Below are 23472 nucleotides of genomic sequence, written 5' to 3' on the forward strand. Positions count from 1 at the left end.
TGACACTGACACTCGGGGTACAGGATAATGACACTGACACTCAGGGTACAGGATAATGATGCTGACACTCGGGGTACAGGATAATGACACTGACATTTGGGGTACAGGATAATGACACTGGCACTGGGTGTACAGGATAATGACACTGACACTCGGGGTGCAGGATAATGACACTGACACTCGGGGTACAGGATAATGACGCTGACACTCGGGGTACAGGATAATGACGCTGACACTCGGGGTACAGGATAATGACGCTGACACTTGGGGTACCGGATAATGACACTGACATTTGGGGTACAGGATAATGGCACTGACACTTGGGGTACAGGATAATGACACTGACACTTGGGGTACAGGATTATGACACTGACACTTGGGGTACAGGATATTGACACTGACATTTGGGGTACAGGATAATGACACTGGCACTGGGTGTACAGGATAATGACACTGACACTCGGGGTGCAGGATAATGACACTGACACTCGGGGTACAGGATAATGACGCTGACACTCGGGGTACAGGATAATGACGCTGACACTTGGGGTACAGGATAATGACACTGACATTTGGGGTACAGGATAATGGCACTGACACTTGGGGTACAGGATAATGACACTGACACTTGGGGTACAGGATTATGACACTGACACTTGGGGTACAGGATAATGACACTGACATTTGGGGTACAGGATAATGGCACTGACACTTGGGGTACAGGATAATGGCACTGACACTTGGGGTACAGGATTATGACACTGACACTTGGGGTACAGGATATTGACACTGACATTCGGGGTACAGGATAATGGCACTGACACTCGGGGTACAGGATAATGACACTGACACTCGGGGTACAGGATAATGGCACTGACACTTGGGGTACAGGATAATGACACTGACACTTGGGTACCGGATAATGACGCTGACACTCGGGGTACAGGATAATGACACTGACACTCGGGGTACAGGATAATGACACTGACACTTGGTGTACAGGGTAATGACGCTGACACTTGGGGTACAGGATAATGATACTGACACTCGGGGTACAGGATAATGACACTGACACTTGGTGTACAGGGTAATGATGCTGACACTTGGGGGACAGGATAATGACACTGACACTCGGGGTACGGGATAATGACACTGACACGGGGTACAGGATAATGACACTGACACTCGGGGTACAGGATAATGACACTTTGGATGATGACATTGTTACTTGTATAACATTACATATTTTCCTTATAAACAATGTAACAATAGTGACAGTAATGCTTCTTCTGCTTGGATTGTTATAATGGATAATTAGCTGGGTTCAATAACCACTGGGCTGGGGTCGAATCCCACCAAGGACAACATCTGCAAGGAGTTTGTATGTTCTAACCCCGGGTACACATTGATAGGGCATTTAGACTGTAAAGCGCTGCGGAATATGTTAGCGCTATATAAAAATAAAGATTATTATTTTATATGGCGCCATCCTAGTCTGCAGTGCAGTACACTTCAGAGAGAACATCTCCTGGATGATGGGTGTTGTTGTTGTTGTTGTAATTCTGTCTGTTACATTTTGTCCTTGGTTCTGGTGGATGAGGAGGATGATGGTGGTTGTCATCCCCTTGCACATTATGTGTGGGGCTCAGAAGTTGCCGGCTGCTCCCTCCTCCCAGCACCTTCCACTTTCCCAGCCTGTGTCCTCTCCCTCCTCCCGGCCACTCAGCCTCCTGCCTCCCCCATCCATTGTTCGCGGTGCAGATGGAGCTCCCAGCAGCAGCCAATCACAGCTGACCAGTGCTGGACTTACCCCAGGGGCAGGAGGCAGCAGCTCAGTCCTGGAGAGGAGGCAGAAGGGTGAGGTGGCATGGGGGTTGTGGGGACAGGGGGCATGAAGAACACAACATAGACACCGAGGAGGTAAGTGCTGCTGGGTGCTCTGCACTGTTCTGGGTGCTCTGCACTGGGCTGGGTGCTCTGCACTGGGCTGGGTGCTCTACACTGTGCTGGGTGCTCTACACTGGGCTGGGTGCTCTCTTCTGGGTGCTCTGCACTGTTCTGGGTGCTCTGCACTGGGCTGGGTGCTCTGCACTGGGCTGGGTGCTCTCTTCTGGGTGCTCTGCACTGTTCTGGGTGCTCTGCACTGTTCTGGGTGCTCTGCACTGGGCTGGGTGCTCTCTTCTGGGTGCTCTACTCTGGGCTGGGTGCTCTCTTCTGGGTGCTCTGCACTGGGTTGGGTGTTTACTGTATACACAGCACAGATGCCTATAGATAGGTGTGTATTGTGTGTGACTGCTTTGTGTAAGTGCCTTGCCTCACATGTACACAGTGTCTGCCCATACACTGTATCACTGCGGGGCACTGTCTGTGCACCAGGCTGTGTGCAGTGTGCTTTATTGTGTAGTGTGACTGTGTTATTCCTCTGTATTGTGCAGTGTCTGTGCCTTTGTAGTATTTTCCAGTGCAGCTGTGCAGAGCTTTAGGGATGTGCTGATGCATTGTGTGTTTGCACTACTTTTATGTGTGTATTTGGTGGATTGACTGTCTATCTCTGTTTATCTCTGTATTGTGCAGTGTGTCTCTGTATTGTGCAGTGTGTCTGTGCAGTGTGTCTGTGTATTGTGCAGTGTATCTCTGTATTGTGCAGTGTGTCTCTGTATTGTGCAGTGTGTCTGTGTATTGTGCAGTGTGTCTGTGTATTGTGCAGTGTGTTTGTGCGGTGTGTCTGTGTATTGTGCAGTGTGTCTGTGTATTGTGCAGTGTGTCTGTGTATTGTGCAGCGTGTCTGTGTATTGTGCAGTGTGTCTGTGCAGTGTGTTTGTGCAGTGTGTCTCTGTGTTGTGCAGCGTGTCTGTGTATTGTGCAGTGTGTCTCTGTATTGTGCAGTGTGTCTGTGTATTGTGCAGTGTGTCTGTGCAGTGAGTCTGTGTATTGTGCAGTGTGTCTGTGTATTGTGCAGCGTGTATTGTGCAGCGTGTCTGTGTATTGTGCAGTGTGCCTGTGTATTGTGCAGCGTGTCTGTGTATTGTGCAGCGTGTCTGTGTATTGTGCAGTGTGTCTGTGCAGTGTGTCTGTGTATTGTGCAGTGTGTCTGTGTATTGTGCAGTGTGTCTGTGTATTGTGCAGTGTGTATTGTGCAGCGTGTCTGTGTATTGTGCAGTGTGTATTGTGCAGTGTGTCTGTGTATTGTGCAGTGTGTCTGTGCAGTGTGTCTGTGTATTGTGCAGTGTATCTCTGTATTGTGCAGTGTGTCTGTGTATTGTGCAGTGTGTCTCTGTGTTGTGCAGCGTGTCTGTGTATTGTGCAGCGTGTCTGTGAATTGTGCAGCGTGTCTGTGTATTGTGCAGCGTGTCTGTGTATTGTGCAGTGTGTCTGTGTATTGTGCAGTGTGTCTGTGTATTGTGCAGTGTGTCTGTGTATTGTGCAGTGTGTCTGTGCAGTGTGTCTGTGTATTGTGCAGTGTATCTCTGTATTGTGCAGCGTGTCTGTGTATTATGCAGTGTGTCTGTGTATTGTGCAGTGTGTCTGTGTATTGTGCAGCGTGTCTGTGTATTGTGCAGCGTGTCTGTGTATTGTGCAGTGTGTCTGTGTATTGTGCAGTGTGTCTGTGTATTGTGCAGTGTGTCTCTGTATTGTGCAGTGTGTCTCTGTATTGTGCAGCGTGTCTGTGTATTGTGCAGTGTGTCTGTGTATTGTGCAGTGTATCTCTGTATTGTGCAGTGTGTCTGTGTATTGTGCAGTGTGTCTGTGTATTGTGCAGTGTGTATTGTGCAGCGTGTCTGTGTATTGTGCAGTGTGTATTGTGCAGTGTGTCTGTGTATTGTGCAGTGTGTCTGTGCAGTGTGTCTGTGTATTGTGCAGTGTATCTCTGTATTGTGCAGTGTGTCTGTGTATTGTGCAGTGTGTCTCTGTGTATTGTGCAGCGTGTCTGTGTATTGTGCAGTGTGTCTGTGTATTGTGCAGTGTGTCTGTGTATTGTGCAGTGTGTCTCTGTATTGTGCAGCGTGTCTGTGTATTGTGCAGTGTGTCTGTGTATTGTGCAGTGTGTCTGTGTATTGTGCAGTGTGTCTGTGTATTGTGCAGTGTGTCTGTGTATTGTGCAGCGTGTCTGTGTATTGTGCAGTGTGTCTGTGTATTGTGCAGTGTGTCTGTGCAGTGTGTCTGTGTATTGTGCAGTGTGTCTGTGCAGCGTGTCTGTGTATTGTGCAGCGTGTCTGTGTATTGTGCAGCGTGTCTGTGTATTGTGCAGTGTGTCTGTGTATTGTGCAGCGTGTCTGTGTATTGTGCAGCGTGTCTGTGTATTGTGCAGCGTGTCTGTGTATTGTGCAGTGTGTCTGTGTATTGTGCAGTGTGTATTGTGCAGCGTGTCTGTGTATTGTGCAGTGTGTCTGTGTATTGTGCAGTGTATCTCTGTATTGTGCAGTGTGTCTGTGTATTGTGCAGTGTGTCTCTGTGTTGTGCAGCGTGTCTGTGTATTGTGCAGCGTGTCTGTGTATTGTGCAGCGTGTCTGTGTATTGTGCAGCGTGTCTGTGTATTGTGCAGTGTGTCTGTGTATTGTGCAGTGTGTCTGTGTATTGTGCAGTGTGTCTGTGCAGTGTGTCTCTGTATTGTGCAGCGTGTCTCTGTATTGTGCAGCGTGTCTCTGTATTGTGCAGCGTGTCTGTGTATTGTGCAGCGTGTCTGTGTATTGTGCAGCGTGTCTGTGTATTGTGCAGCGTGTCTGTGTATTGTGCAGCCTGTCTGTGTATTGTGCAGTGTGTCTGTGTATTGTGCAGCGTGTCTGTGTATTGTGCAGTGTGTCTGTGTATTGTGCAGTGTGTCTGTGTATTGTGCAGCGTGTCTGTGTATTGTGCAGCGTGTCTGTGTATTGTGCAGTGTGTCTGTGTATTGTGCAGTGTGTCTGTGTATTGTGCAGTGTGTCTCTGTATTGTGCAGTGTGTCTGTGTATTGTGCAGTGTGTCTCTGTATTGTGCAGCGTGTCTGTGTATTGTGCAGCGTGTCTGTGTATTGTGCAGTGTGTCTGTGTATTGTGCAGTGTGTCTGTGTATTGTGCAGTGTGTCTGTGTATTGTGCAGCGTGTCTGTGTATTGTGCAGTGTGTCTGTGTATTGTGCAGTGTGTCTGTGCAGTGTGTCTGTGTATTGTGCAGTGTGTCTGTGCAGCGTGTCTGTGTATTGTGCAGCGTGTCTGTGTATTGTGCAGCGTGTCTGTGTATTGTGCAGTGTGTCTGTGTATTGTGCAGCGTGTCTGTGTATTGTGCAGCGTGTCTGTGTATTGTGCAGCGTGTCTGTGTATTGTGCAGTGTGTCTGTGTATTGTGCAGTGTGTATTGTGCAGCGTGTCTGTGTATTGTGCAGTGTGTCTGTGTATTGTGCAGTGTATCTCTGTATTGTGCAGTGTGTCTGTGTATTGTGCAGTGTGTCTCTGTGTTGTGCAGCGTGTCTGTGTATTGTGCAGCGTGTCTGTGTATTGTGCAGCGTGTCTGTGTATTGTGCAGCGTGTCTGTGTATTGTGCAGTGTGTCTGTGTATTGTGCAGTGTGTCTGTGTATTGTGCAGTGTGTCTGTGCAGTGTGTCTCTGTATTGTGCAGTGTGTCTCTGTATTGTGCAGCGTGTCTCTGTATTGTGCAGCGTGTCTGTGTATTGTGCAGCGTGTCTGTGTATTGTGCAGCGTGTCTGTGTATTGTGCAGCGTGTCTGTGTATTGTGCAGCCTGTCTGTGTATTGTGCAGTGTGTCTGTGTATTGTGCAGTGTGTCTGTGTATTGTGCAATGTGTCTGTGTATTGTGCAGTGTCTGTGTATTGTGCAGCGTGTCTGTGTATTGTGCAGCGTGTCTGTGTATTGTGCAGCGTGTCTGTGTATTGTGCAGCGTGTCTGTGTATTGTGCAGTGTGTCTGTGTATTGTGCAGCGTGTCTGTGTATTGTGCAGTGTGTATTGTGCAGCGTGTCTGTGTATTGTGCAGTGTGTCTGTGCAGTGTGTCTGTGTATTGTGCAGTGTGTCTCTGTATTGTGCAGTGTGTCTGTGTATTGTGCAGTGTGTCTCTGTGTTGTGCAGCGTGTCTGTGTATTGTGCAGCGTGTCTGTGTATTGTGCAGTGTGTCTGTGTATTGTGCAGCGTGTCTGTGTATTGTGCAGTGTGTCTGTGCAGTGTGTCTGTGTATTGTGCAGTGTATCTCTGTATTGTGCAGTGTGTCTGTGTATTGTGCAGTGTGTCTCTGTGTTGTGCAGCGTGTCTGTGTATTGTGCAGCGTGTCTGTGTATTGTGCAGTGTGTCTGTGTATTGTGCAGTGTATCTCTGTATTGTGCAGTGTGTCTGTGTATTGTGCAGTGTATCTCTGTATTGTGCAGCGTGTCTGTGTATTGTGCAGTGTGTCTGTGCAGTGTGTCTGTGTATTTTGCAGTATATCTCTGTATTGTGCACTGTGTCTGTGTATTGTGCAGTGTGTCTCTGTGTTGTGCAGCGTGTCTGTGTATTGTGCAGCGTGTCTGTGTATTGTGCAGTGTGTCTGTGTATTGTGCAGTGTATCTCTGTATTGTGCAGTGTGTCTGTGTATTGTGCAGTGTGTCTCTGTATTGTGCAGTGTGTCTGTGTATTGTGCAGCGTGTCTGTGTATTGTGCAGCGTGTCTGTGTATTGTGCAGCGTGTCTGTGTATTGTGCAGTGTGTCTGTGTATTGTGCAGTGTGTATTGTGCAGTGTGTCTGTGTATTGTGCAGTGTGTCTGTGCAGTGTGTCTGTGTATTGTGCAGTGTGTCTCTGTATTGTGCAGCGTGTCTGTGTATTGTGCAGCGTGTCTGTGTATTGTGCAGCGTGTGTGTGTATTGTGCAGCGTGTCTGTGTATTGTGCAGTGTGTCTCTGTATTGTGCAGCGTGTCTGTGTATTGTGCAGTGTATCTCTGTATTGTGCAGTGTGTCTGTGGATTGTGCAGTGTGTCTCTGTATTGTGCAGCGTGTCTGTGTATTGTGCAGTGTGTCTCTGTATTGTGCAGCGTGTCTGTGTATTGTGCAGTGTGTCTCTGTATTGTGCAGCGTGTCTCTGTATTGTGCAGCGTGTCTGTGTATTGTGCAGTGTATCTCTGTATTGTGCAGTGTGTCTGTGGATTGTGCAGTGTGTCTGTGTATTGTGCAGTGTATCTCTGTATTGTGCAGTGTGTCTGTGTATTGTGCAGTGTGTCTCTGTATTGTGCAGCGTGTCTATGTATTGTGCAGTGTGTCTCTGTATTGTGCAGTGTGTCTCTGTATTGTGCAGCGTGTCTGTGTATTGTGCAGCATGTCTGTGTATTGTGCAGCGTGTCTCTGTATTGTGCAGTGTGTCTCTGTATTGTGCAGTGTATCTCTGTATTGTGCAGTGTATCTCTGTATTGTGCAGTGTGTCTGTGTATTGTGCAGTGTGTCTGTGTATTGTGCAGTGTGTCTGTGTATTGTGCAGCATGTCTCTGTATTGTGCAGTGTGTCTGTATTGTGCAGTGTGTATTGTGCAGCGTGTCTGTGTATTGTGCAGTGTGTCTGTGCAATGTGTCTGTGTATTGTGCAGTGTGTCTGTGTATTGTGCAGTGTGTCTGTGTATTGTGCAGTGTATCTCTGTATTGTGCAGCGTGTCTCTGTATTGTGCAGCGTGTCTGTGTATTGTGCAGCGTATCTCTGTATTGTGCAGTGTGTCTCTGTATTGTGCAGTGTGTCTGTGTATTGTGCAGTGTATCTCTGTATTGTGCAGCGTGTCTCTGTATTGTGCAGCGTGTCTGTGTATTGTGCAGTGTATCTCTGTATTGTGCAGTGTGTCTGTGTATTGTGCAATGTGTCTGTGTATTGTGCAGTGTGTCTGTGTATTGTGCAGTGTGTCTGTGTATTGTGCAGTGTATCTCTGTATTGTGCAGCGTGTCTCTGTATTGTGCAGCGTGTCTGTGTATTGTGCAGCGTATCTCTGTATTGTGCAGTGTGTCTCTGTATTGTGCAGTGTGTCTGTGTATTGTGCAGTGTATCTCTGTATTGTGCAGCGTGTCTCTGTATTGTGCAGCGTGTCTGTGTATTGTGCAGTGTATCTCTGTATTGTGCAGTGTGTCTGTGTATTGTGCAGTGTGTCTGTGTATTGTGCAGTGTGTCTGTGTATTGTGCAGTGTGTCTGTGTATTGTGCAGTGTGTCTCTGGATTGTGCAGCGTGTCTGTGTATTGTGCAGTGTGTCTCTGTATTGTGCAGTGTGTCTGTGTATTGTGCAGTGTGTCTGTGGATTGTGCAGTGTGTTCGCCTTTGCACTGTTCTCCAGTGAGCTGTGTGCAGAGCTTTATGCTCTGCTGTATTGTGTTTGCACTACTTTTATGTGTGTATTTGCTGGGTTGTGCACCGTGTGTGTAGGGGTGTCATGACTTTTGCTTTGGGTTGTGTGTGGCTCCAGCACAGGACTGGCGGGCACTGGTTGTATGCATGGTGTGCACATTGCTGGTGTTGCTGGATCACTTGCAGCTCACACTTTGTGCCTTGTGATCCGGCAGCTGCTGACTCCGCACACCTTACTTCTGATCCCACCAGATCCTCCACCAGACATCGCACCGTGCAGCCACAATCATTGTCATCAACTAAACTACAGTCCTGTCCTAGTGATCTGCCTATAAGACAGAATCTAATGCGATTTATTGAGTAAATAGGTGGATCCAAAGCGATCTTCCAAATCCACAATTATTTTGCACTAATCTGTTCTTGTCAGTGATCTTTCATTTAATTCCAGGGATCCGGTGTTTTAGTGCCACTGTTATAGTTGTGATGTTTTGTAAGATCTTTTCTTGGTGATTTATTATAATGGAATCTAGTGGGATCGACTCATGTCAGTAAAGTCTAGTAATCTGATCGTTTACTAACAATGTCGTGATTGTGATAATTATTTGGTATATTATATAATGGATCTTGCGTTATGTGAGATCACAGCTATCTCTGGTGAGGTACTTGTGATCTGGTCATATGTATTAGTGATCTAGTATTGTAGAATCTGTACTGAATACTAGATCCAAGTGCCTTGTCTATCATCCAATTAGTCTGATGAGATATGTTCATTACATATCCTTAAGATCTAATGTAATTCAACTGGATCCCTTGAGCAGACAAAGTCATCTTGTGTGATCTGCGACTGGATAGAAGTGATCTAGTGTGACCTGCCAATAGACAGAAGTGATCTACTACTGTGATAGAAGTGAACTCGATTGATCTAGATAGAAGTGATATAATGTGATCTACTAGATAGTTGAGATCTGATGTGATCTGCCACTGGCTAGAAGTGCCCACGGTCTGATCTGTCACTGCTCTGATTTGACATGCCGGACATTCTAGTAACATCCTGGGGAGGTGCCAGCTGTTGATCTTGTGATGTCCTAGTGATCTTGTCCCATGTGCTAGTGATCTAGTGTGCTATACCATTGATATCTCTAGTTGATCTAATGATGGAGAGTGATCTACCATTTTGTGGATTTCTACAGGATTATATAGTAATCTGGTGACATGAGCTGGTAATCTAGTGTTATCCCTTTCTTTGTGATTGTAGGTGATCTATCAGCAGCTCTTTATCCTGGGTGGGTAGTGCAGTTGCAGCAGGTATCAGTGAGGCTCCATGGTGCTCTGAAGTTTTGGGCGTCTTCTGTGTGCCCAGGTCTGTGATTGCTGATTACACAGTTGCAGAGTTTGGAGGTAAAGTGTGCAACCTTCTATCCCCAAAGAAAGAACCAGCGGTGACTATAATCCCATGTGACCCATTTTTCCGCCTTGTGATCTCATCACCGGGTGGCAACTCACATGGATACAAGTGTTTGTCTCTGTGGAGTGGGATTATCATGATGACACTGGGCTGTGATGGTTCAGCTGTGGCTGGGATTATGTGTAGTATACTGGGATTATACATAGTATGGTGGGATTATACATAGTATGTTGGGTTTCTCTATCATATATGTTGGGGTTTTATCGTTTATTAAATAGTTATTTAGTGAATGTGATTGAAAAAAGACACAAAAGAGGAATGGAGGAAAGTGGGTAGACGAGCAACCCAGTGGCTAGGTACTATCCAGATAACGGTGGAGAAGACCCTGGTGACCGATCTCGGCTGCACAAGATCCATCTTCCTACAGATCTTTCATCCATCAAGTCTCCATGGCTCGAGATCAATAACTAATGATAAGATATAGTGGAGTGATATTATACATAGCATTCTGGGCTTCTGTATGGTATACATTGGGATTATGTGTAGTATATTGGGTTTACATATAGTATAGTGAGGGGTCAGAGTTGACCCCTATAACATGGGCACCAGAAGCTGGCACCTTTTATCCCTGTATTTGGGCAGTTTCCTTCCCAGTGCATTGATGGCGCTCCATAAGGCTGGGATTACACGGCGCCCTATGCTGCACAACAGCAATTCGCAGACAAGTTGCAAAACCAAAATAACTTACAGCCGCGCGACTATTCTAGAGAATAGAGTTTCAGACGCGTCACGTGCAGATTGCAGTCCTGTGTAACGCACATTGCATTCTCCATCCTCCTTTGTCAGGATGCCCAGTTCTGCACAGCGAAGCAGAATCCATTCATCCTGCAGCAGAGCTGAAGTCGGGCCAGTCCTCCCCAGAGACAGAGCCCATGCCCACCATACAGCCCCTGACCCTCGCTTTCTGCAGCCCATACATCCAGTGCCTGCCATTAGCTCATACAGTGATGCACAGAGTAAGCTAAAGTTTTGATGCAGGTTTGGATGTGATTGGAGAAGACGACATGTTATAACACATAATCAGTATTTACATGTATACATTGAATGGTGTGTGAAACTACAACTCCCAGCAAGATGTGACAGTTTTCGATCCTCGGGAAGTTTAGAGGAGTAGTCTCCAACCTGGAGCTTTAGCTGTTACTAAACTACAACTCAGGCCATGTTGGGAGTTGTAGTTGTTTGGGGGGCACAAATTTGTAGCGGGGTCCGCCCTTCTACATCCATAACATGAAGCGTAATCACAGTATAATAACATTTCTTCCACCTAGGGTTCATTTCCTCACCATTATCAGGATCTCTGCTTGCTGTTGGTGGATGAGAACCCTCTATTTTATACCCAGAGGCTGACATTGTATACTGACCTAAAACACCCTACAGCTGAATGTTTGTTACAGTGTATCAGTCTAGAGTGTAGAATCCTCTGCACAACTCTCTCTCTGAGCTGATATTTTGCAACATTGTATCAGTCTAGAGGCCATATTTACCTAAACTGGATACAACTGTAACACCTCCAGCTGTGAGAAGTGTGTACAGGATGGAACCTGAGATTGTAAGGAATTGGGACCTAAAAACTTCTACAAACTTGCAGATGGGGAGTTCGCCATCCATCCGGAGCAGATGATAGCTACAAAGATGATTTCTGCTTGGAGGAACCTGGACGTCCATACATTACACAGACAACTTTGATTTCCTTAGGGATGGTGTAATTATTCACTTTTCCTGTGGGGGCGCTGTATGGGGAATAAAACACCTGTTTCACTGCAGATTACAGCTTAGTTTCCAGGGTCACTGCTGTGATTGTCGGGGGACACTCCAACCAATAGCGAGAACCCCTTTAAGGGGGACGGACTTCTGTAATACCTCTCCATGTCTTTGGGCCTATAAGTTACTATTTTCATTCTTTTTAGTCCGTCCCCCTTTAAGGCGATGTTCACATGTCCAGTAATAATCAATTAGAACAGATCCAGCAGCAATCAGTGAATTTTGCAAACACAACTTTTTTATCCACCTGAAAAGTACTGATTTCACCTGGTTACGTTTTTTTTAACATTGAGGTCTATGGAAAGCGGATCCATTAATTTGCCATCAGTTGTTCTCCCATTTGATACGGATCCATTTTTTACTTACTGGATCAGTTACAAACAGATGATTACTTTCCAGTTCACGTGTCCTGTAGTATAAGCTAAATATTTATTTTCCCACCTACAGTAATCAAGAAACGGATCCTTTTCAGATGCGATTTCTTCTGGATCCATTCTAAAGGATGATTACTGGACAAGTGATCTTAGGCCAAAAAGACAGCAGTGACTATGAGTAATTTGCCATTTCTGTGCATTTTATAGCGAGACCTAATGACAGCTCTTTTTTATTTCAGGTCGGATCCAGGGAAGGAAGAAAATCAGGATCGTGATTCTTACCAGCATTGGCCCAGTTTTCTGCATCTGGAGGGTCTCGTGGGGCAGGAGCCATGGCCTGCAGGAAGCGTCTTGTGCTGACATCTTACAGGGTCTTGCTGGGATTTCTCATCAGTTCGTTTTCAGGATCTGAAGCCATTGAGTGTCCCCAGCTCTGTGTATGTGGTAACCGTCCGTGGTTCACTCCACAGTCCACCTACCGCGAGGCCAAAACCGTGGACTGCAATGACTTGCGTCTGATCAAGATCCCGCCCAACCTTTCTGCCGACACCCAGGTCCTTCTTCTGCAGAGCAACAACATCGAACGGACTAATGGAGAACTTCAGCAGCTGGTGAACCTGACGGAGCTGGACCTTTCCCAGAATAACATCAGCTCCATCCAAGATGTGGGCCTGACCAATCTCAGCCAGCTCACCACTCTGCACCTAGAGGAGAACCAAGTCTTTGAGATGACGGATTACTGTCTGCAAGACTTGACCAACCTGGAGGAGCTCTACATCAACCACAACCAGCTCAGCTCCATCTCACCTAGTGCCTTTGCCGGACTGCGCAGTTTACTCCGCCTGCACCTAAACTCCAATAAACTGCGGATTATCGACAGCCGCTGGTTCGAGTCCACCCCCAACCTGGAGATACTGATGATTGGGGAGAACCCAGTCATCGGGATACTGGACCTAAATTTCCAGCCACTAGCCAGCCTGCGGAGCTTGGTCTTGGCGGGCATGTACCTGAGCGATATTCCCGGGAATGCCTTTCTAGGGTTGGACAATCTGGAGAGTTTGTCATTCTATGACAATAAGCTCAGCAACGTTCCCCAGGTGGCTCTACAAAAACTCCCCAATCTCAAATTCTTGGACCTTAATAAGAATCCAATCCGAAAGGTTCAGGAAGGAGACTTCAAGAACATGCTGCGTCTGAAGGAGCTTGGGATCAACAACATGGCGGAGCTGGTGTCTCTGGACCATTTTGCCCTAGACAATCTCCCTGAGTTAACCAAACTTGAAGCTACGAACAATCCCAAACTGTCCTACATCCACCGATCGGCCTTCCGTAATGTGCCTACCCTGGAGAGCCTGATGCTCAATAACAATGCCCTGAACTCCGTGTACAAAGGGACAGTGGAGTCGCTGCCCAACCTGCGGGAAATCAGCATCCACAGTAATCCACTACGATGCGACTGCGTCCTGCACTGGATGGGATCAAATCAGACCACCATCCGCTTTATGGAGCCGCTGTCCATGTTTTGTGCATTGCCCCCAGAATATCGAGGTCAGTCCGTGAAAGAGGCGCTGGCTCATGACCCGGCGGGAGAGCAGTGCTTACCCATGATATCTCCGGACACCTTCCCCGGCCATCTCAGCCTGGACCTTGGTATGACCATTGCCTTGGATTGCAGAGCGATGGCTGAACCTGAGCCCGATATCTATTGGGTGACACCCATGGGACATAAGGTCACAACAGAAACCTTGTCAGATAAGTATCGCTTGAGTGGGGAAGGGACTCTCCAGATCAGCAACGTACAGGTGGAGGACTCAGGGCGCTATACCTGCGTGGCGCAAAACTCAGAAGGAGCGGACACCAGGGTGGCCACGCTACGCATTAACGGGACCCTTCTGGATGGGTCTCAGGCTCTCCGGCTTTACGTGCAGCAGACGGAGGCCAGCTCCGTCCTGGTGTCCTGGAAGGTGAGCTCCAGCGTCCTGGCCTCTAACCTTAAGTGGTCTTCAGCCACCATGAAGATCGACAACCCACACATCACATACACAGCCCGCGTGCCCGCTGACGTCCACGAGTACAACCTCACCCATCTCCAGCCAGCTACAGAGTATGAAGTGTGTCTGACTGTTTCTGGTCTCCATCAGCAAGCACAGCGCGCCTGCATCAATGTCACCACCAAAAGCGCATCCTACTCGCTTGCCGTCAGCGACCAGGAGACCAGCGCCGCTCTGGCCGCCGTCATGGGTTCACTTTTTGCCCTCATAAGTTTCGCCTCCGTCACTGTTTACGCAGCAAAAAGATTCCAGAGGAAAAACTATCGTCATTCCCTGAAGAAGTACATGCAGAAGACGTCCTCCATCCCCCTGAACGAGCTGTACCCCCCGCTCATCAGCCTGTGGGAGGGCGACAGCGAGAAGGACAAAGATGGCACTGTGGAGACCAAAGCCTCCCAGGTGGACACATCCCGGAGCTATTACATGTGGTAACTCCAGATAGGGACATCCAAGCAGAGCACAAAGACTGCTGGAGAAGACGACTACAACTCCCACCATGGCCCCTTACATTCCCCCTCCTGTCCCCCTCTATTTTGCTTTTTTCCCCCCTTTGTTCATGCTGCTGCTGCGCGCTGCCCGGCCAGAAACCCGTGAACGGCTGCCAAGTGTGAGCCGCGCTGCCTGAATAGCCGCCTGTTGGTCCCGATTTAAGCTGAAGACACTTATGAATGGCAGAGCGCCCATGTAATCCCTCTAAGGGCGAGAGGCAGGAAAGTGTCGAGACGCCCAGAATGTGCAGTCTCATCACTGGGCTCAGGAGGAATATATCTGTACAGCGAAGGTGGCATAGGCACAGCCAGGGGTGCAGCTGGCACGGGCGCATGTGCCATGGGTGCCACCACTGTATACAGCTAGGGGTGCCGTTGGCGGAGGGGCATGTGCCCCAGGTGCCACCACTGTATATAGCTAGGGGTGCAGTTGTCGGAGGGGCATGTGCCATGGGTGCCACCACTGTATACAGCTAGGGGTGCAGTTGGTGGAGGGGCATGTGCCATGGGTGCCACCACTGTATGCCCGTGCCCGCTCCCTGTAATGGTGTGTATAATGAGATGTATGGGGCGCTCCTCCTGACCCTTTGCTCTTGCAGTTATCACTCTCTGTGTATCTGCTGCCCTTGGAGATGACACAGAGCTGCTCCCTGATTCCAGTGTAATAAATGCAGGGACGGCAGCAGATCTGTGTCGTGCTCAAGGGCGGCTCAACATTGAAACACTTTGGCTGGTGACACTGAAGCTTCCATTGCCCGATGCCCCATAAAGGACGGCCGCGTCCTATAGACTCCAGAATCCCCCAAGTTAGTCCTCAGCGGGGACGGCTGCAATAACTGGAGAACTTTGCATTTTGCCATCATGTTCCGCTGCTGCAGTGCATTGTGGTAGATGTAGTGCGCAACTGTAACATGTACCCCTGATTACAATGCATCATGGGATCCAAGCTGAGCTTATGGGGGTCTCCTAGCTGAGCTTATGGGGGGGTGTCCTAGCTGAGCCTATGGGGGTCTCCCAGCTGAGCCTATGGGTGTCTCCTAGCTGAGCTAGAGGGGGTCTCCTAGCTGATCTTATGGGGGGGGTCTCCTAGCTGAGTTTGTGAGTGGGTCTCCAACATGAGCCTATGGGGGATCTCCTAGTTGACCTTGTGGGGGGTCTCCTAGCTGAGCTAGTGGGGGTCTCCCAGCTGAGCCTATGGAGGGGTCTACTAGTTAAGCTTATGGGGGGGTATCCTAGTTGAGATTATAGAGGGGGTCTCCTAGCTGAGTTTATGGGGGGTCTTCTAGCTGAGCTTATAGAGGGGGGTCTCCTAGCTGAGTTTGTGAGTGGATCTCCTACATGAGCTTATGGGGGGTCTCCCAGCTGAGCCTATGGGGGTCTCTTAGTTGACCTTATGGGGGGTCTACTAGCTGAGCTAGAGGGGGTCTCCTAGCTGAGCTTATGGGGGGGTCTCCTAGCTGAGTTTGTGAGTGGGTCTCCAACATGAGCCTATGGGAGGATCTCCTAGTTGACCTTGTGGGGGGGTCTCCTAGCTGAGCTAGTGGGGGTCTCCCAGCTGAGCCTATGGAGGGGTCTACTAGTTAAGCTTATGGGGGGGTATCCTAGTTGAGATTATAGAGGGGGTCTCCTAGCTGAGCTTATAGAGGGGGGGTCTCCTAGTTGAGCTTTTGGGGGGTCTCCTAGCGGAGATTGTGAGTGGATCTCCTACATGAGCTTATGGGGATCTCCCAGCTGAGCCTATGGGGGTCTCTTAGTTGACCTTACAGGGGGTCTCCTAGCTGAGCTTATGGGGGTCTCCTAGCTTAGCTTATGGGGGTCTCCATCTTGAGCTTATAGAGGGTCTCTTAGCTGAGAGAAGTTGGTAGTAGTTAGAATGCAGCTTTGGATGTGACTGGAGCAGAGGAAATATCCCTCCCAAGTTTATCAGATTTAGCTGTCCTCTTGATACATACACCTCCCTAAAAATATTTCTGGGACCAGGACAATAGGGCAGCTGATATTGTCCTGAGTTGTCGCCTGTCATCATCTGGATGCCGTGTGCTGACATGTTTGCAGCTCTGAGTTTCTGGCCGGGCAGCACACTTACGCGTTTCGGGGTCTTTGCTGTTCGATTAATTTGGTTCTGGTATGGCGTATCACAGCTTTACTGGAGGTTAAGATTTGTTTCCTTTGCTCCCAAATTCTTTCCCCTGTTAAGATTTTTTCCATTATTTTGGCACAGGGCTGATCTCTAGAGTGGCCGGCGCCTCGTGAACACTTGTTGAATCGGCGCGAGCAGAAGCGAAACCTGGAGGGCAAAGACTCCACCGGCAATGTAGAAAATTCGCCTCCGCCCCCCAACAAGTGAACTGACTGTATCGTTGTATCAACTTATTCTCTGGAATATTGGGGGCGACCTGAACCCCTTTTGTAGTAGAAGATTCAGGCTTCGTGTAGAGCTGTCTTAGCAATACGTCCCCTCTCGGCCTTGAGACCTGCACCCTCCTCTCTTCCACCGGCAGCCATTCCAATCCACATTGGCCGGGACAAGTAGTGATGTCAGAGAAGAGCCATATTAACCTACTGTGTCCCTATGACAGTACTTCTGGGCAGAGGAATGGCTGCCACTGCTGCATGCTTAGACGACGGGTGCGCTATAAGGACTTTTCATCCTGAGACTCGCGTGTGAGAGATAAGCGGCTGCTTCCAGAAACGTCCCATTTCTTCACCACATTCACGGTTTTTGATAACATTACACGTGCATCGAGACCTCAGGAAGAAATCTACCGTTTCAGGAGCGGCGATGGCCGCTGGTCACATGACTGTTACCGCATGTCACCCCCTCGTTAAAGCACAATGTCATACTATTCGCTGCGCCTAGTAACACGGTAGAGAGTAGCGTCCGGCTCACCCCACCCTGAGTGCCGCCATCTAATGCACAGCAATGGTAGAGCCGCTACATTCTGGACTATGTGCTGTTTTCTATATAAAATAAACCGTTTTTCACACTGAGTGACATGAAATCATTCCTGTCATTAACTCCAGCTGCTGAGAAGCTACAACTTCCATCAAGTTGTATGACACTGGGAGTTGTAGTTCCCCGGCAGCTGCATTGATAATGTGCAGGTATCAGAATGACCACCAGGTGGCGCTGCTCATTGAGTCATTGACACTGTGCTACATGACAGCTGTCAATCATGACATGAAGCATCAGATCCCTGTGATAACACTGCCTTGCCCTGGGCTCTCCTGATACATAATGTTCTGGTTAATGAGGCTGAGGTGAGAATGAGCCCCCAGTGATCCCCCCAGTGTCACTCAGCGTGTGACTTCAGGACGAGGATGGAGCCAAATTACTCATTTCTCACTTCTCTATTTTTAAATCTTTCATTAACAAGAAAAACCCAAAGGAGAAAACAGAAAAAAAGTCAAAACTGGTGTCTCTAAGATACTGTGCTTGCGCCTCTGAGCCGCTTATCTCCCCCCCGGGGCTCTTAGAGACCCTGATGCAGGACAATAAAGCGGCGTCCGCCATCCATCACTGCCGGAGGGAAATGATGAGGGAGGTTGTGGGATAAATCACACATTGCTGCATGTAACCACAGAAAGGAGGAGAGGAAGAAGGGGCAAAGACTCTCACCCTAGAAAAGCCGGACGGTGTGTGCACACGTAGTTTTTAGGTGCCGTGGATTTTGTAAAATCCGCAGGTAAATTTTAGGTCAAAAGACCTGCGGTTTACCTGCGGATTAGGCTGCGGTTTACCTGCGGATTGCTCTGCGGTTTTGCCCTGTGGTTTTTCACCTCTACAATGGAGGAGATGGCAAACCGCAGGGGAATCCGCAGAAAAGAATGACATGTTGTTTCTTTCTGCGGATTTGAAACTGCAGCATGTGCACAGCGGTTTCCATTTTACATAGGGTAAAATGGTACTGCACAACGCAGCAGATTCTGCTACTGACCAGAAATGCTGCGGGTCCACAGCAAAATCCGCAGCGTGTGCACACACCCTAACGGTGAGTGCACACAGTGCGGATTTTGCTGCAAATTGCGGATTTGCAGGTAAAGTGACCTGCGATTTACCTGCGGAATTGTCAGCGGTTTTCCCCTGCGGTTTGACACCTGGACAATGGAACAGGTGTCAAACCGTTGCTGAAACCACAGAAAGAATTGATATGGTGCGGATTTAAAACCGCGGAAAAATCCGCAGCATGTGCACTGCGGGTTTGAAATCCCATAGATTTGCATTGTATCCGGATCCGCAGCAAAATTCGCACATACCCTAAGGAGTCTTTGCTGCTTTCGTATAAGAACAGTGCCACACTTGTGCACAGGTTGACCCTGGTACTACAGCTCCACCAAATCAACTCAAGCTATGGTGCAATACCAGACAGAATCTGTAGACAGGGGTGGAGCTGTTCTCTCAGGATATCAGACGTGTTTTTCAATCCTGGATCTCCTCTTAATAAAGGGTCTAGAGTCTGAGAGGCCTGCTACAAATAACATGATAACTGACCCCACAAGTGCGTCACACTCCTCTCCTGACATACGCTGTGTTGCTGGGGACCCTGCTCTTTCCACTATATAACTCTGTGACCCTCCACAGGATAGTATGCTACTCTGCTGAAATCCTCTGTGCTGCTGAGCACTCTGCTGAAATCCTCTGTGCTGCTGGGCACTCTGCTCCACCTCTGTTCTTTGGGGATGGCCGGGGCTCATGGGAGCTGTCACATTGGAGGCACTGGGATAGAAGACATTTTGGAGATGTGTAGCGGCAGGCGGCGGTGTCAGCATCCTATAAACGCTTCGGCGAGATGTCGCAGAAATGCGCTGAGCACAGCGACAATAAACCGAGATCGGCGGAGCCCAGCGAGTGGGCACCAAGCCTGGCACTGCCTCCAGGATCCCTGCGGGCACAGCGAGAGGTTGGTGGCCCATCCACAGCCTGGAAACGTGACAGATCAGATGAGACTGCAGGTGGTGTGAAGGCGAGCGAAACGCGTCAGCAGCCAAATGTCACCCGACAACATACCCAACGTCTTACTATAACTTGTGCCTCAAGATCTCTGCTCACTGCCAATGAAAGAACAGAGGCTGGAACTCTGCAGAGGCCTAATTCTTCTCACAGCTGAGACACTTCACCTGCACTGATACATTGTAACAAACTGCCAGGACAGGACAGATTTGTGCTGCTGAGTGCTCAGCTCACAGAGGATTGTCTGGACTGGATACAGTGTACCAAACCCTCAGCAGATTATTCCCCCCTCCACCTGGTGACCAGGCGCGTTGATCTCAGCTGACACATTGTAACAACTTTCAGCTGTGAGAGCAGGACCTGGTCAGGACAGGGTTTATAAGCAATGTTGCATGACACAGTAATTGGAGGTGATCTACAGAACTCAAGACCTGACATATTCTGCAGAGTTGACTCCATAAAAGTGGCCAATCAGGAGGCCGGAGCAGCGGCGGAGACTGGGGGGGGGGGGTATTGTCCGGTTTTGCTATTTTACACGAGTTCTAACATTTTTGGATTTGTATTTTAAAAATGGAAAACCCCTTTAAATACTATCATTCTGACCTATTACTTCTCACAGCTGAAAGTTTGTTACAGTGTATCCAGTAAGGACAAGCCCTGAACCCCAGACTGATACATTGTAACAAGCCACCAGGACAGGAGAGAGTGTGAGCTCTGCGCCTCCTCTGATTGGTTGTGAGTTGCTTACAGCAATGGACGTAAATATTTGCAACAATGTAAACAATGTCCATATAGGGACCATCATTGAGGTGCTGACATCTGTTCCTGCGGTAGTTCCTCCTGTCAAATAATCTTTTATATTTATAATGTTCCGTGGCGGATAGAGATGGCACAGTGGGTTAATGAAAGGCGCATCCTACAGGGAGACCCCCCTTTCTCGCCTCCCCCCACACTGCGCGCCATCATTAATCATCAGACATGGCTTTACTCTCTCAGCCAAATTCTGTAATTAGACAAACGAGGTCTCAATGGTGAAATTTCTCAACAGTTTATTAATCCTAAACTGAATGTGAATTGTGGAAATCTCCTCCAGGCGCGGATTGCGCGGGGTGTTGGGGTCTCTTCATCTCCTCGTGTTGCCTGGAAACGGATTTTATAAAATGGTATCAAATCCAACATTTCCATAGTAAAGTGATATGAGGATAAGGGAGTGCTCATCATCAGGACAAACCTAGTCCTGCGTAACCTCGAAACGCGTTGGCTTTTTAAACCTGTTTAATAAATGTCGTCAATTTTATCTATGAGCCGTCATCAGCAGCGCATGAGTGATACCTCCAGCCTCCTTCCGTTATCTTGGTCTTCTACCGGACCAGTATCTGTGCAGCATCTGATATTATACATGCCCGATATGTGTGGCTTTTAGCAACCTGATAAGGTGAGTTCACTCCCCTTATTTGACACTCCATTGTCACCAGGTGAGAGCAGTGATGATGGTGATAGTAGTGATGATGATGATGGTGCTGATGATGATGGCGCTTGTCTTCCCAGTTACCGCTGGTATTTTTAGCTGCGGGTTATGGAGGCCGGGCTATTAGCCACATTAGGAATGCAATTAAAATGAAAACAAATAATGAGCGGAGTAATTACCCTGGAAGCTGCAGCCAGAATGTGCTGTAACATTCAGCCGACTTTCATCTCTGCTGGAAACTGCAGTATAAGAAGCCGAAATGCATCCAACATTAGCGACATGTACACGCACCGCACCAGTGTTACCCATCGCCAACCGCGGCACGAGCACAGAGCGACTCCCAGCGCCAACCGCAGCACGAGCGCTGAACGACTCCCAGCACCAACCGCAGCATGAGCGCTGAGCGACTCCCATCGCCAACCGCGGCACGAGCATTGAGCGATTCCCAGAGCCAACCGCGGCACGAGCACTGAGTGACTCCCAGCGCCAACCGCAGCACGAGCACTGAGCGACTTCTAGAGACAACCGCGGCACGAGCACTGAGCGACTCCCAGCGCCAATCGCGGCACAAGCACAGAGCGACTCCCAGCGCCAACCGCAGCACGAGCACAGCAACTTCCAGGGCGAACCGCAGCACGAGCACTGAACGACTCCCAGCACCAACCGCAGCACGAGCGCTGAGCGACTCCCAGCGCCAACCGCGGCACAAGCACTGAGCGACTCCCAGCGCCAACCGCGGCACGAGCACTGAGCGACTCCCAGCGCCAACCGCGGCACAAGCACAGAGCGACTCCCAGCGCCAACCACAGAACAAGCACCGAGGGACTCCCAGGGCCAACCGCAGCACGAGCACTGAACGACTCCCAGAGCCAACCGCAGCACGAGCACTGAGCGATTCCCAGCGCCAACCGCGGCACGAGCACTGAGCGACTCCCAGCGCCAACCGCAGCACGAGCACAGAGCGACTCCCAGCGCCAACCGCAGCACGAGCACAGAGCGACTCCCAATGACAACCACAGCACGAGCACAGAGTGACTCCCAGCACCAACCGCGGCATGAGCACAGAGCGACCCCCAGCGCCAACCGCAGCACGAGCACTGAGCGACCCCCAGCGCCAACCGCAGCATGAGCACTGAGCAACTCCCAGCGCCAACCGTATCATGAGCGCTGAGCAACCTCCAGCGCCAACCGCAGCACGAGCACTGAGCGACTCCCAGCGCCAATCGCAGCACGGGCACTGAGCGACCCCAACGCCAACCGCAGCACGAGCGCTGAGCGACTCCCAGCACCAACTACAGCATGAGCACAGAGCGACCCCCAGCTCCAACCGCAGCACGAGCACTGAGCCACCCCCAGTGCCAACCGCAGCACGAGCACTGAGCGACTCCAAGCGCCAACCGCAGCACGAGCACAGAGCGACTCCCAGCGCCAACCGCAGCACGACCACAGAGCGACTCCCAATGACAACCACAGCACGAGCACAGAGTGACTCCCAGCACCAACCGCGGCATGAGCACAGAGCGACCCCCAGCGCCAACCGCAGCACGAGCACTGAGCGACCCCCAGCGCCAACCGCAGCACGAGCGCTGAGCGACTCCCAGCGCCAACTGCAGCATGTCGCTGAGCAACTCCCAGCGCCAACCGCATCATGAGCGCTGAGCAACTCCCAGCGCCAACCGCATCACGAGCACTGAGCGACCCCCAGCGCCAACCGCAGCACGAGCACTGAGCGACCCCAACGCCAACCGCAGCACGAGCGCTGAGCGACTCCCAGCACCAACCGCAGCATGAGCACAGAGCGACCCCCAGCGCCAACCGCAGCACGAGCACTGAGCGACTCCCAGCGCCAAACGCAGCACGAGAGCTGAGCGACTCCCAGCGCCAACCGCAGCATGAGCGCTGAGCCACTCCCAGCGCCAACCGCGGCACGAGCACTGAGCGACTCCCAGCGCTAACTGCAGCACGAGCACTGAGCGATTCAACAAATGTCTCACGAAAGTGGAAAAACATTACACAAGATCAACGAAAGTCACATGATCCTTTATAATGGCGCCTGTCTACAGCGGTGTAGGGATAAAGTGACCAGGAGCCCAGGGGAAATTGCAGAATAATGTCATATTTACATAGGACTGCGGGTGACATCTACTACATTATCTGTAATCAGAGAGTTATCCCTGTGTTGCCTGTGATGTTACCTAGGACCGCAGATAACATGAGGTTATCACTGTGCCATCTGCGTGTTACATAGGACTGCAGGTGACATCTGCATCTTCTGGATGTAGCCTTATTACAAGACACTCATACCTCTGCTGACACCTTCCGCTCTGTGTGTACGCGGCTCTGTGTATATAGCAGCAGCTGGATACATTTTTCCTTGAGGACACATTTCCTCTATTCTCTTTTTTTCCCACTGGCAGCAGCCTGAGCCTTGGCTGATAACAGAGAACAGCAGCTGGCAGCAGGGGAGGTGAGACACCTGTCACTGACGGCTGCGTTATCTCTGGATGTCACTTATGGGTTCTCTCTTTATCCTGGAGCAGAGAATAAAGTCTGGGACGCAGTGATAACATTGTATCTGTGGCTGACAACACATAGACATATGAGGCAGGGGCTCGTCCGGCCCATGCGGGGGCGCCGCCGTCTT

The 23472-nt window shown here is 49.6% G+C and overlaps 1 protein-coding gene across 3 annotated transcripts; it reads left to right on the forward strand.

Annotated features, from left to right (window-relative positions):
- The first annotated feature begins 1743 nt into the window (after window positions 1-1743).
- Window positions 1744-17400, forward strand: LRRN1 (leucine rich repeat neuronal 1). Of its 3 annotated transcripts, none has more exons than XM_073564495.1 (3): window positions 1744-1857; window positions 12110-14349; window positions 16631-17400. In XM_073564495.1, exons 2-3 carry the CDS (start codon window positions 12203-12205, stop codon window positions 16641-16643), a joined length of 2160 nt encoding a protein of 719 aa, XP_073420596.1. In that variant the 5' UTR covers window positions 1744-1857; window positions 12110-12202; the 3' UTR covers window positions 16644-17400. The 3 variants fall into 3 exon arrangements, with proteins under 3 accessions (XP_073420596.1, XP_073420595.1, XP_073420597.1); XM_073564494.1 differs by having other exon boundaries at window positions 1791-1920; XM_073564496.1 differs by having other exon boundaries at window positions 1791-1920; window positions 12110-14320.
- Window positions 17401-23472: the final 6072 nt, after the last annotated feature.

This window comes from Dendrobates tinctorius, unplaced genomic scaffold, assembly GCF_039654945.1.
Source record: "Dendrobates tinctorius isolate UK_male_01 unplaced genomic scaffold, ASM3965494v1 ptg000455l, whole genome shotgun sequence".
NCBI classification, from domain to species: Eukaryota; Metazoa; Chordata; class Amphibia; order Anura; family Dendrobatidae; genus Dendrobates; species Dendrobates tinctorius.